The sequence below is a fragment of the Nothobranchius furzeri genome, chromosome 12, assembly GCF_043380555.1.
Source record: "Nothobranchius furzeri strain GRZ-AD chromosome 12, NfurGRZ-RIMD1, whole genome shotgun sequence".
NCBI classification, from domain to species: Eukaryota; Metazoa; Chordata; class Actinopteri; order Cyprinodontiformes; family Nothobranchiidae; genus Nothobranchius; species Nothobranchius furzeri.
The window spans coordinates 25666044-25681213 of NC_091752.1; the positions used below are offsets into that span (position 1 = coordinate 25666044).

Consider the following 15170-nt stretch of genomic DNA (forward strand, 5'->3'; position numbering starts at 1 on the left):
GCTACTTTTTGAAGAAGAGCACTGAGTCCAAGCTCAGCGTGTCCTGGGTCTTTCTTTAGGTCTTCTCCCGGTTGGATGTGCCTGGGAAACCTCACCAGGGAGGCATCCAGGAGGCATCCTAACCAGATGCCCGAGCCACTTCAACTGCCTCTTGACGATGTGGAGGTGCAGCAAGTCTACTCTGAGCCCCTCCTGGGTGACTGAACCACTCACCCTATCTCTAAGGAAGAGCCCAGACACCCTGCAAAGAAAACATGTTTTGGCCGCTTGGATCTGTGATCTCATTCTTGGATCACAACCTAAAGCTTGTGATCATGGGTGAGAGTAGGAACATAGGTTGATCGGTAAATCGAAAGCTTTGCCTTCTGGCTCAGCTCTCTCTTCACCACGACAGAATGGTACACTCTTGAACTCCATCATTTGTCATTATTAAATGATCTGGTGTAAAGCTCTTGCATGAAAGTTGGTAGGTGATAACTAGGAATGTATTACCGGCCTTCCTTTATAAGTGGCCAATGTTGGCATTGAACGTATTATTGGAAATTATCGGTTTTGATTTTTTTTACTCTTTTAGTTCCACAACTTTTACATATCATGCACATAGTATTCATTAAACTTTTCAGCTTCTTCACCTCTCACTCACAATGTCAAAATAGTCAGAGGTAAAGTTTTTGAGATATTTGTTTGATAATACTGGCTTAGCTTTAATTCAAGTAATTGTCATTATTTTACAGATAACCTTTAAAAGTGTGGACCGCTTGTTTAAACAATACATTTGCAGTTGTCTGTAGTAGCAATGAATGCCTTGTAAGTTGTGCACAATTTCCAGGAACTAGAAAGGACCCACATCGCAGCTGAGCTTCAAACGGCAGGTTTTGGAGTCTTATTTTCTGATATGTGGTCATCTCGCCTCAGACTGGATAACAGAAACATGACTCTACCACAGATTTGCAACGTGGATGTTTTATCGCCCCAAATAACACAAGCCTGGAGGAGCTTCTGCTGTGTGGTGAAGGTGCAAATGCTAATAGTTAGCTTCTGCTAGTCGGGATGTTCACTGCTATTTATTGACTGCTAAACCAATTACATCCTTCCTTGTGAGTCAAGATGGGTGGGTCCATGAATGTTAAGTGACAGTGTGACGTACATCTGTCAGGCTTTTCTAATCCTAGAGATTCATTGTCTATTTATCAGAAACTAACCTTTGCAGTGGCTTAGTGGTAGAGTGTCCACCCTGAGACAGGGAGATCAGGGTTCAAATCCCGGTCAGGTCATACCAAAGACTTTAAAAATGGGACCCAATGCCTCCCTGCTTGTGACTCAGCTTTAGGGGTTGGATTGGGGGATTAAACCACCAAATAGTTCCCGAGCGCACACACTGCTGCAGCTCACCGCTCCCCACGGGGATGGGTCGAATGCGGAAATATCATCATCATCATCATCATCATCATCATAAAACTTTATTCCGGGCCTTTAAGACCCATAATGGGAAGGATAACACAGTGAACAGTAAAAATAGATAAATTCATAAAGAATAAAGATTAGAGGATTAAAAAAACAATTTAAAAATAGCAAGAAAATAAAAACACCTTAAGAACAGTAAAGCAAGTTAATACAATAAAATTACAACCAATAGCAATATAAACTGACAAGATCAGTCAGACATACAGGCAACAACGCCAGTGATACCAAAGGTTAGAATAGAAACGAGTCATGCTTCGTGTCGTTGTGGACAAGATAGAGATAATACCATTTTCAGAGACCATCAGCCTACACATACATTAGATTGCGAAGGGTAGCAGTACAAGTGGGAATACCAGCATACATGAATAACTGGCTGGCACTGCTCCAGCGAGGTACCTTCAGGAGCAGCCTCAACCCATCATTGTACGCCACCTGAAGTTTGTACAGACTTCTTCTCCTGTAATTCCTCCACAGATGTGCAGTGTACATAGGTGCACAAAATGCTTTGAAAAGTGTCAGCTTGACAGAAATAGGACACCCAGAAAATTTCCGAATGAGCATATTAGCTTGTGCATACTGCAAGCAGCACTGTCTATAAATGTCTCAATCATCCGACAGGTCAGTAGAGATGTAGTGCCCCAAATATTTAATTTCATCCCGGACCTGAATAATATTGTCAGATAAGTGGAACTCTGGGAAAATTAGTTTACTATCCTCTTTAGTCCTCACAATCATGATGGTACTTTTCATTGTATTGAATTTTATGTCAAAGTCATGATCATATTGTGAGCAAATCCTTAACAATAGTTGCAGACCAGCACTGCATGGACAAAAGATTACCAGATTATCTGCATACAACAAATGATTCAAAACAACATTCCCAACCTGGCAGCCAGTCCTGCATTCACTCAGCAGCCTGGACAGGTCATCCATGTACACATTAAAAAGACAAGGAGACAGAAGACTTCCTTGTCGTACACCATTACAAACAGTAAAAGGAAGGGACACTGAATTCCCCATTTGACAACCATGGACTGGTGGCCGTACCAATATACTAAAATCCTCACCAAATAGTATGGTACATTCCTGTCGAGCAGTTTTAAAAACAACTTTTTGTGATTAACACGATCAAATGCTTTAGAAGCATCAATGAAACATGTAAATATGGTCGTGTTGTGTCTGCTGTACAGATCCAGAATTTCCTTTAAGGCAAAAATACACATGTCTGTACCTAAATTCGATTTAAATCCAAATTGATGATCTGATGTAAAAACAGACTCCTCTAGTCTCGTCAAAATAGCCCTCTCCAGGACCTTAGACAGAGTACTGGCCAAAGCAATGGGCCGGTAGTTATCTTTACTGTTTATTCTGCCTCTTTTATTCTTTATAATAGGTACCAAGACAACTGACAGCATAGACTGTGGTAAAACACAGTGAATTAAAAACCTGTAAAACAAATGGCCAACAGCGGGTAAAGTTTCCTGCTCGCAAACTTTAAATGCTCTGCTGATATCTTATCATGCCCCCATGACTTATTATCCATCAGCTTCATCACAATGTTATGGACTTCTTGCACTGTGATAGATACATCCTTGTCGTTCTCTACCTTATCAATTTCAGGGGGATTTCTCTTGACACAATTAAACAAATCATAATAATGCTTATGCCATAACTGACTAATTTCCTCAGAACCAAAAGCCCCAACAACACTTGATAGTTGGGGTGTCCTACAAGTATTTATCCTTCTAATTTCTCTCCAAAATTCTGTAGGACTGTGGTTTTGTAGTTTGTTTGCTAATGAAGAATTTCTAAGCATATCGTCATTCCTTTTTATGTAACGCAGAGCACTTTTTACCTTAGCATTAGTGTATTTTTTATATTCAAAGACTGGGCCCCTTTTTGGTTTCCCTGAGTCAGCCCACTGTCTATATGCCCTTCTGGCTTCTGCATAGAGCTCTTCTACATGATCAGTCCAACAAGGTTTAGCTTTTTGCTTACTATTTTTACGAAGTGGCCTACTCGAGGTAACCATAGAGTCTACAATTGCCTCATAGACGAGGCACAGCTCTCTACCATGCTGCACGTTTCTACAGTTCATGTCCCCACATGTTATCGCACCCTTAGGGAGTTTAAGATTACCTAGAAGGACATCCAACCGGCTACCATACTTATGGAGATTCTGCTCAGTTAAACTGTCCCAATGTATTCTCCCATCTTGAGAGTCATTTATTATAGGCAACAGGGCTGGTAGATTACCTACATTTTTTGATACACAGAAGGGAATGTGATCAGAGACAGCAAGTTCTGAGTTTATGTTGATATCACTTATTGACTCATGGGCATCTTTGGAACAGATACGGTGGTCGAGCCATGAGGTTGAGTGCCATGCTTCACTGATATAAGTGTAGCTGCCCACCTGTAGAAGCGCCTCACTAGAAAGGACCAACCTATTGTCTGAACAGAATTGTTTTAGATGATTGCCAAATACAGACCTACTATTAGACACATTGGCATTCATATGACGGATTGACCTGAATATGTGACAAGATATAGGCAAGTCTGCTGAGGAATTCGTTTTCATTATGAGAACTTTCATAAGGCATATAGATGTGTAGTATAAGAAATTTCTTATCCTCACAGCTGAACTCCGGCTGTCGCGGTTGAGGAATTCCCCGTGCGGTGATTCAGGGTGGCTTAATATTGCGGTGTGCGATATTATTGCAGCCCTTTTTTATTGCAGTACTATCTAAACATAATGTTTACACATTTAAAAAAGGTTAAAAAATTGCCATGCCTTCTTTTATAACACTTTACTGAATGCAGATCAAAGGGCAGTAACAACACAGATCGCAGTAACGTTTGTTTCTCCGACAGTCGGAGTCCGACTGAACTTAAAAACAACAAAATTCAGGAGGTTAAACTTTTAAATGCAAATTTGGCTGCAGCATCTAACAAATAAGAAACAAGTCCCCATTTTGTTTAGTTGTTTAAAATCAAGCATAAAAAATTACATGTACCGGGCGCGCGCGCGCCAGGGGGCGGGGTGCGCACTATCATTTCACTTTCACACACACAAATGACGGTGATTTATAGCTCGGTCACATCCTTGTTACCCACAAGGAAAACCAGCATGTTAATCATATACGGTTTGAGAGAGGATCTGAGAGGGGTGGCAACATTTCCAGCAACACTGAAAACCCTCTCGGATGGTGCGCTCGTTGCACTAACGCACACGTACTTGCGTGCGACTGGCGAGCAACGGGAATCTCTCCCGGTTGTTGCTCCACCATGTCAGGGGGGTTTCTTTAGGGTGGATGCATTCCTCCTGCAGGTAGCGAGTGAGCTCCAGCTCGGCTCAAACTCTCTTCAGGACGGTTGCAGAAGCAGTGCTTGTCCGGGACTTCAGCAGGTCTCCGAGCGTTTGTTATTATTTTTTTGCCGCTGGTGGCAGCTCTGTCTCGGCCAAGGACTCTGGCTGCGCAGCAGCTGACGTACTGAAAACCAAAGTGCTCCCAAAGGAGCGAAGTAACGTTTCGTTTTGATACCAGTGCAGCCATTCTTCTCAACATGCATCATTGAGTTGAATCAAGTTCAGTAATCGCGGTGGCCCATGATGCAGCGCGGTGGGTTTCTTCTTATTGCGATATTTCATTTTTGCGGTTACCGTGACAGCCCTACTCCAGACCAATAGCCCAGTCCACCTCCAGTCTGATTACTCTGACCAGCTGGTCATATCTTCTATGCCACAGAAAAGTCACTCCTCCGGAAATTCTTCCCCTCACCAACTTGGTGCTATAGTCAGTGGTAGATTCCCCTGCCCCAAAAAAGTCTTGATGCAAAATGTTGAGATCCTCTAAATCTTGCTTTGCTAGAAAGGTCTCCTGAATACACAGAATATCACACGTGTCCAATAGCTCATCCACCACCAGACGACGTGACTTGTCTGCCTCTGAATGATCTACTCATAAGCCACGCACATTATAAGATCCAACATTTATTTTCATATATTTCAGTTAATTTTGCCTTCTGCCGGCACTAGGCTGAACTTCTGCCGTGCTAGCCGAGGCTACCGGGGCAGCGGGCTGCAGCTGTAGTTCACCCTCAGCACCAGACGTCTTATTAAAACGTCACCTGCTTGGCTCAAAGAATCGGCGGACATATGTCCCTGATGGCCAAAGTTGTGGATCATAGATGTCGGAAACATCGCCACACTCAGCACTGACCTGGAACAAACCAAATCTGCCACTGCTGGAGTTGATCTTCCGACAGGTGCCACGTCTCCCCAGTCTCTCTGACAGGTAGGATGCTAGCGTGTCTGCTTCCAGTGTCGGGGAGAATTGAGTGGCGAAAACACTTACCAATTTAGTTCTAATCACTGGGTTGTTCTCTACTACTCCGGTTCCAACTATCCCAATGTTTTTCCGCTGCTCCTTCCTTGGACGTGCAGCCATCCCTCCTCCTTCACGCTGTGAGCTTTTGAGTCGCTCCTCTTTTCACAACGGTACTCCAGGTGGGGGACTGTGGCAATCCACCCGCACCTCCTCCTCCTGGCTCGGACGCATGTCCCGCTGTAAGGTTCTCCTCACCACAAACGTGCGCCAGTACCTCCAAATCCTCCGGCTGCTTCGGTGGGTTGTAGGTGCCCTCCAGAACTCTCAGCCTGTGATCCACAACTGCCACGGCTGCACCGAGATTATCACCCGCTTTTACTGCAGACTCCACTGCTGCCCTCAGGCACGCCAGCTCCCCGTTCAGCTTTTCCATCCCGCTGAGTAGAGCCGAGGCATCCAAGTTCCCGAACCCCACAGAAGGAAGCTCATCCAAATAATGAGAGATGAACCTGGGAATGTTTTCACCACACTCGTTCAGCACTTTCAGACAATCTTTGATGTTAGTCTTTTTGTTGGCCTTTATCCCTGATGTGACGCACAGAGGAACTACATAGTTCAAATAGCAAGCGTTTGGATTCTTCAATCCACTTCGATGAGAAATTGTTTGAGACTAATAACACAATTTCATCTTGGGAGAGATTTCTCATTTTGACAACAATAAAATTTAGAAGTTCGTCTTCCACAATTGTTTTTCCATCTGCTGTCTTATATATAAGGATCTCAGATTTTCCTTGAGAACCACCAACTCCACCAGCTCCTCTGACACGTACAGCCACACCCGACGCCAGTGTGTGATGACTAATGGGACTGTAACTTTAAAGTTAATGCAGGAAATAGGTGTAGGAGACGATTTTAATGTTTAGCCTGCATGAAAAAGTCAGAGTGACTGATTATAATAGAAATAATAATGAACACACCTTTAAAATATGCATTATGCCAGTTACCCAAAATAACTTATAATAATAACAAGGAGGGTACAACGCATATGTTAATATTGGTTTATATCAGTAATGGAAACGAACAGTTAGACTATATCAGTAGTCTGTATAACCATCTTACAGCAGGTGTTAGCCATTTCATTAGTACCTGGCATTTGATTGGTTGGGTATAAATCTTTAAACACCATCAATCTGCATTATGTGGATATAATTTAAATGTAAAATACCAGCAGCTGATTTAACCAACTCTCCCTTGTTATAGGTTGTTTTACAATTTAACTAAATCATTTTTTCTTAAATAAAAAATGCATTTATATTTCTCATATTTAGTTAAAAAAGCATTAAAAGTGTGACTTTATCACCAAGATAACTATTTGCACTTATTATCAGTTCACACATTCTTTAACAAAAACAAACAGCTTGACACACACTTACGGTTTGAAAAAGACAGCTGTATAAAAGAGGTGGTAAAAGATGAGGTTATAATCAAGCGTACACCTCGCTATCTACATCTTCTTTGCACACATCGCAGCGCAAAGGCTCTCCATTCTCCCGTCTCCCTCCCTCTGTTTCTCTCCGTTTTTTGCAGCCTGCTCTGCAAAGTTATATGAAGGGCATCAGGCAGGCCTGGCGAGCCGAGTGCAGAGTGACAGCGGCGAACGGAGTGATGGCTCGGCCTGATAAACACCCAGCGTCAAATGAAAAGACTCTGCGCTTGCCATCATCCCCTGTCACAATGCAATTACTGAACAGAGTGATAGCAAGATAGCAGCCCCCACCGCTAGCCACAATGATAAAAGTATTGACTGATTTGATTGAATGATTAAAATAATGCAGACATAAAAATGGGGTGAAGATAGAGAGGAAAATGGCAGAGGAGAGGGAGAAATGGAGAGATGGAGGCTGGGCTGCCATGAGTGAAGCTTTTGAGATATGGTTATGTCATTATTGTGTGCATGTGTTCAGATGTTTGCTCCATCTAAAAAGTGCTTTTGGTTTTGTTCTTTTGTTCGGTGTTGCTTAATTCCTCTGTCTTTTTCTTGTCTCCCTGGCTCTCAGGTTGCCATTTCTGCTGACGTGAAGGAAGTTCTGCTATCAGATGGGAATGAGAAGTCCATTCAGAGTATCCTTTCATCGTCCTCTCTCCTCTTTCTGTCTCTCCAGCCCTGCCTCATCTCACTAGCTCACATGTGTTCATCCTAAGAACTTGTTTCAACAAATATTTTTCCCCTTTTGTGTTTCACTGAAGCAGAGTTTGATTGTACATTACCTTGAATACAAATCTTAACTTCAACCTTCCACTTTAAAAATGTATTTTTTAGTATTGTGCACAAAACTATATATGGATATCTCCAATGGAATTCATATATTTGAGTTTGTTTATTGTAGAGGATATCTCATTGATTCTGATTTTCATTGACCTCCAGCTCTCCCCTGGTCTGATTTAGAGCTGAGTGTGAAGCAGCTGATGGAAGAAATAATATGTCTAAGTCTTGGTTTCTTGGTGGAAAAAAGATGAATATCTGCTTGGGGTTATAAATGACTGGTGGGTTTTCAAATATGCTGGGATTTTGTTATGCAGCTGGGAGCACAATGGAGCATGTGATTGACAGGTGGATCTGTGCATCCAGCAGCAAGGCTTTCACTACACTGGTCTGTCATGGCGAGTGGTGAGAGCTGAGCCAACAGGCCATTTAATTGATTAATCAAAAACCATCCATACCTTCAACCTGTGGTGAAGAACTGAGTTTAGTGACCAAAAGAATACAAAAACAAAAGAGCTTTCTCAGAAGATTGTTCGGTATCACCATCAGAGGCGGATTTAGCTTTTTAGGGCCCAAGGCCCGCTGCAGCTATTGTTCAGAACCTTTTTCAATCCTTACTTTGAAAAAGGGACAGTGCAACTAGTATCTTCTTGCTGTTCATTTGCAGCATTGATTTTAATGCTCTTTTCATTTATTGTTACTCTGCAGCACTGTAAAAAATATTTTTCATTCAAATGTATTCAATTCAAAGGGTTAAAATAAAATATAACATGAGCATAATAAAAGCTGAAAACTCGAATGAAAAGAAGCAGGTAAGACAAACTGAACTCTTTTTTTCTAATTTTAAACTTAAGTTTCTAAAAGACTTTATTTCCTTTCAAATGTTAATTACTGTCGCTTCGTACAAATAATGTCTGAACATATGCTACTACAGGCTTTGTATGTGATTTGTAATACTGTACAATCAACTAAATAATGAAATTTAAGCACTTTATATTTTAGAAAGAGAACATTCAAGGGGACATCATAAAGATGATATTCTTCCGTACATTAAATTTTTATTTTTTTTTTTGCTATTCTGTAACTTTTTTTTAGCATGTTTGGTTTTGTTACGTTCCCGACAGGAGGTGTTAAAAATGTGAAGGAGGGGTAAGAAACATGATAGTGGACTTAAAATGTGTTTGTCAGAAGGTAAAGTGCGCAAACAGATGGTAAGCATTATTCAAATAATGCCAAACAACAAATAATAATAATAATAATTCTCAAAAAGATTAACATTAAAAGGCAACTTAACAATTAAAACATCTGGTTAAAACTTGTTAAAGTTTTACCAAAACGGAAGGCAATTTAAAACATGACAAAGTTGATAAAAGTCTAAAAACCACAACACAGGTAACCTTTAAGCAAACAAAAACAGAGATCACTACGCTCATAACTTAGTCAAACATGAGTTGACATCCAAGAGGGAATTACCCTCACTGAGACCCTTTAGTGGTCATACCAAAAGATCCTTCTGGTTCATCTCAGAGTTCTACAATTTTTAGTTAAAACTCACTCTCAGAGTTAAAACCATTACAGTTAAAACTCAGCAAATCACACAAAAAGGGGTTTTAAACTAATTCTGAGGCCTGGAGGACAGCAGAACCCCTGCACTGCTGCCTCCCAGACTGTTTCTTCGTCTTCAGTGAGGGAGGCAGGCTAGACGGCCCATGAGACGTATTGCTGCCACAGCCACCCAAACACACTTCCAGAGAGCGTCACAGCCTCTCATAAACCCTGTCACATGCAGAAACCACATCAGGGCCCACACCCTACGCCGGTCCGCAGAGAAAACACTGACAGACACGTAGCCCTCAAACTCCGAAAATAGGTCTCCCTCTCACGACCATACTGTCCACAGTGCAGAAGAACATGGCACACAGACTCAGGCTCCCCACAATCACACCTCCCGTCCTTGTGTTTCCCCACCAAAAACAGCCCGCTTCGAAGACCACAATGCCCCAACCTCAACCGAGTGAGGACCACCGAGTCTCTCCTCCGAAGATCAAGGACCGACCCACAGCCACCCACCAAACGATGCAACCCATAAAAGCCCCTACCCCAAATCCCGCCATCCCACGATGCCTGCCACAATCTCATGGCCTCCCTGCCTATCGCTGAACAATACTCAGGGGAGCCCATGGCAACCTCCAGGTCCACAACAGTACTCTCCCAGCAGAGACGCGTCACATGCTTCCTAGGAATGTGGGCCTCCGCCACCGATCGCACACACCCAGAAATGGCTGAACACCAGGCGTCCACATCCACACTGCCCTTCAACTAGCAAATCACATCCTCCAATTCCTGCGTATAGAGCGGCCAACGGGCCCGTTTAAAATTGAACCCCATAACCAAGGAACGAGGTTCAGACACCAACCCCCGACCTAACCGACTCAGCACAGGCACATGGTCACTCCCCATAGCTAGTTGAAACGATACCTCCCACCCCCAGCCACCGCTGCCAGAGCAGCCGAAACAATCGTCAGATCCAACCCCGACGAACATCGACCATCTCCCTGAACCCAAGTAGGACTCCCATCATTTAACACCACTAAGCCCTTCTCGTCCAAAAAGTCCTCCAGGACCTTCCCATTCCCATCCGTCCCCCGGGTCCCCCACAACCCACTATGAGCATTAAAATCCCCGACCCACAAAACCGACGAGGAAGCACCCTGACACAGCCCTCGGAGATCTTCACCCACCAAGCCCAAACCTGGGTTATAAAAATTCACCACTAAAATCACCCCCCTATCGGACCACACCTCAACCACCACGCACTCAAGACCTGAGTCAACACACCGCCAACGATACTGCAGCCCCTCTGCAAGAAACGTGGCACAACCCCCACCAGACCTACCCACCCTGTCTGCTCTCACACACTGATATCCACACAATTTTAAATCCAAGCAAAGCTTCAGCTCGTCTCCTGTACGCAAATGACGTCCGGTCGGACATCCAGGTCCCCTTCGGCCTTCTTAAACTCCTGACCATTGGCTACCAGACTTCTGGCATTCCATTGCAGGACCCGAAAAGCCATAATTAAGACCACCCCCCCCCCCCCCCCCCACACACACACACACACACACCCACCCTCACTTGACGACCCTTTTCCCCCAGCCTCCAAGTCCACACCCAAACCACCACCAACATCTAGACCACCAACCCCCCGCGCACAAGCGGCACCCCACACTTCCCCTGGATCTACACCAGACAAGCCCAGGAGCTGCTCAGCCACAGCAGTTACCTCCCGCATTGCGTCCGATTTACTAGCCGCCACCATCTTCACCCTCCACGCCTCCCTGTTGGATGGCACAGTCTTTTATCCCAGGTGTGACTCATTACAGGGATTCAGCCCAGCTGTGGTCCTCAGCAGCCTGGAGGAGAGGAGGAGTAGGGGCGGTGTCTGGCTGATCTCTGAGCTGGGTGATCCTGGCTCCTGCATCTGAAGAGGCCAGGCTGGTGACCATAACGCGTATCAAAACTTTCAGCTCGTTCAGGGCCTGTCAAAGATTGTCAAAGTAAATTGGGAAAAGTCATGTGAGAAAAGCTGATATCAGCAGGTCAACGCTGCACCGGAATCAGAACTCAGTCTCAAAACCTGAAAACTAGTTTACAATATACAACCATGAACTTAGTGCACTAATTAAAATGTTTGTGCAAAAGGTGGCCTAGTGGTATAAGTGTCCATTCTGGGACTGGGAGATCGGGGTTCAAATTCTGGTCGGGTCATACCCTGAAAATTGGACCCATCGCCTCCCTGTTTGACAACCTGCTTTAGAGGGCTGGATTGGGGGGTTAAACCACCCAAAGTTCCCAAGCGCAGCCACTGCTGCAGCTCCCCACTCCCCACGGGGAGGGTCAAATGTGGAGATAAATTTCACCAGTGTGTGATAACTAATGGGGCTTTATCTATGCCAGCACAAGATGGATTTATTCTTTATACCCTGAATTATTTAGCTTCTTAAGCACATTTGTATTGTCTATCAGCATTTTTAGCCTGTTTTGGGGGAAGCTGAAGCATCCCTAAATGGAATCCCAGCACCCCTAAAAGCAGTTTGAGAACACATCCTGTATGCATGGATATTACGTTCATATATGCAAACTTCCAACTACTATTATATGTTTATAGAAACCATTTTGGACGGCTTTCAAGGAAAAAAATCGCTTTTGGAAAAATAGTCACAGATTACACCAATGCAAACCCTGATTTGACATTATAAAAAATAACTAGTGGCTGAGCTTCACTAATAAGACACAGTTCAGTGACAGAAACATGACGGACTTTGTGTTTCAGCCCTAAAGTCAGAGATTGTGTTGGATTGTGGAAGAATAGCCACCCACCTCTTTCATCTTGTGACAAAATCAGAAGACGGGACACCTACCAATCCCAGCTGCCACAATGCCAAGTTAAGAGCATTGTAATTGCCATCCTGTCAGATTTAGTTTGAGACTTTATCTAATGCTGAGGCTCCAGTTGGTACTCAGTTTGTTCTTTAGAAATCAAGGTCTGTTTAAAATCATTTTGTGCAGTTAATGTTTAGGCCTGTAATTGTATTTTTTAGAACAAATCTTTAGGTGAAATTTAAGTCAACATTTGTTCTTTAAGTGGGCTATTGACCAACTCTTTGAGTTTTGCACAAGAAATTCTTTGCCTCCTGTTTTCTTTCCTGCAATTTTTAAGAATTTCTCAAAGTCCTTTTAGATCGTGTCTTATTCAATAGACTGCTACTAAAACAAGAAAAAAGGTAGCTTGTTACATTTGACTCACAAAAGGAGGAAATATAAATACACGTTTCTTTCCCATTGACCAATGTGGCACTTCCAAATTTAGCTCTGCTTACAATATCTCTGTCTGAGTCGGCTACAATGCTCCTTTACTGATGACAATAAGACCAAACAATAACATCATGGAGACTGCAAAACACACACTTGGCCACACAAACAATGTTCCATTGACTGGCTGCTTTGTTTCCCAGAACAAACAAGTAGAGTGAATTGTAAGTGAAATCATAGCGAAAATGGATGGAATACACACGAAGACTGAGAAAGACTCTTGATTTGTTCTGGACTCAGACAAATTGGCCTGTTCGCAGACTGGAGCTACTCGGTGGTATTTCCTCACGCTGAGGAAATGCCGTTGGTCAGAGCCTTGTGCTAATGGGCTCTGTTTATCACACTTTATTTAGCAACAAGTGTCAGAATGGAAAGCGATGGTGAGCTGTGATAGGGTTCCGATTTTTAGAGTGGAACAGATGAGAAGATATGAAAGAATAAAATAGTGAACACATGCTGTAAAATAGATTTTCCCCATTTTTGCAGAAGTTGACCTCATTTGTTGGCCTGACACACACACACACACACACACACACACACACACACAGATGCACGCATAGTGAGAAGCCGAAACTCTGTTGACCTTGAATACTCATGCTGAAAATCAATTGAAATGTTCCATTAAGAATGATTGATTCATGTCATTTCTTACTACTTTTCTGCCTCAAGAGATGGACGTAAATGTTCTTCCACTTTAATGTTCAATACAACTTGATTATTTATTTTTAATGTTAACATTTTTACTGCTTTTTGTGTATGTGCACTTGTAAATCACCTGACCCCTGATTAGAAAACCCTGTTCTTTGACCTATTAGGGTCATGTGTCTGCAAAAGTGCTAATATGCATTTTACATATATGTTTTAGAGCTTTTGGTTGACTTTTCAGTTCATCTATCAGCCCATCACGTATCTCTGCTCTCTCCATCTGTCTCTCTTGTCTGCTCGCTGCCAATTGGATTTGTCTCAGCTCTTTGCAGGCTTTAAAGACAGGGAAATCCTAATTGAATTGCTTTGCAGCTCTACTAGTCACTGCATTAATAGACAACTTGACATAAATCATGCTTCCTTTATGTGTCTTTGTCTATGTGTGTGTGTTGGTGTGAGAGGCACAGTGTGGAATTCTTTTTCTATCCGTGGTTAAAAGCCTTTCCATTGATCTAGCTAGAAGCAGCTGTGATCTATCGCTCTGTCCCTAGAGATCATTTCTGCCCTCTCATGCTCTCTCCATGTTGGTTGTCTGCTATTCATTGTGTTTCTAAGTTTTCCTCAATTTTATGGCTCTTGATATCGCTCTCAGCAACATGAAACCCAATATTATTATCAAATGAGTCAGCTCTATGGTACTGAATAGTTAGATAATAGGTGTCCTCTCTTGTTTCCATTCCCAGGGTCAGAAAAACCTGGTGCCTAGTTCATCCTCAGCAGGCTCACAGTCAACATTAGCTCTCATTGGAGTTTAACTGCATAAAAGCATATTTTACTGAGACGGTGCACAGTTGCAGCATTTCTGTTGGTGGTGAGTCTTTAACGTCAGTGCTGCAGATGTTCGAGGCCTGCTGGAGAGAAACAGGCTGGCTGGAAAATTTGGATCAACGCACGTGTTTTCAAGGTAGGACTAAAAACATTCTTCCCTTGAAGACTCTTTGTCAGTAACACTTTACTTTTCTTGATCAAATTCAAATTCAAATCAAATTCAAATTTTATTTGTCACATACACATTCATACACAGTACGAAATGCAGTGAAATGCCTTACACAACTGCTTGTGACCTAAGAGTTGAAAAGGAAAAAAACTGTACACCACGAATTAAAATGAAGGGTAAATTTAACTGGGAAAGAGTAAGGCAAAATATATCTGAATTAAAGTTGAATAATAGAATAGCTTTACAACAAAATACACAATACAATACAAATTAGAATAAAAGGTAAATGATGAATAGTATCTCATTACTGAGTCATTCATTCATTTTATTTATAAAGCACTTTCTCTTAGGCAATCAAAACAGCCCAAGGGGCTGAACATGATAATGAACACCAGAAAGCACTAAAAATGAAACTTAAAAAGTGATACAACCTAGTGATGGAAGTGCGACATGAGCTACTGCTAAATAGCAAGGAAATGAAGTGTAAATACAGCTAGACACTCGATACAGATAAAATATAAAACTAGCAAGATGCAAAACATTAAAACACACAAAAAAAGTATGTACAAATTGGACAATTAATGCATGGTGGCACAGT

At 42.6% G+C, this 15170-nt stretch overlaps 1 protein-coding gene across 1 annotated transcript in view; it reads left to right on the plus strand.

Annotated features, from left to right (window-relative positions):
* Positions 1–15170, plus strand: part of camkmt (calmodulin-lysine N-methyltransferase) — a 153210-nt gene that overhangs the window by 109384 nt on the left and 28656 nt on the right. Inside the window, exons 6-7 of the mRNA XM_054750223.2 lie at positions 7853–7916; positions 14473–14539. Coding sequence (XP_054606198.2) covers positions 7853–7916; positions 14473–14539 — 131 coding nt within the window. The remainder of the gene's footprint in view (positions 1–7852; positions 7917–14472; positions 14540–15170) is intronic.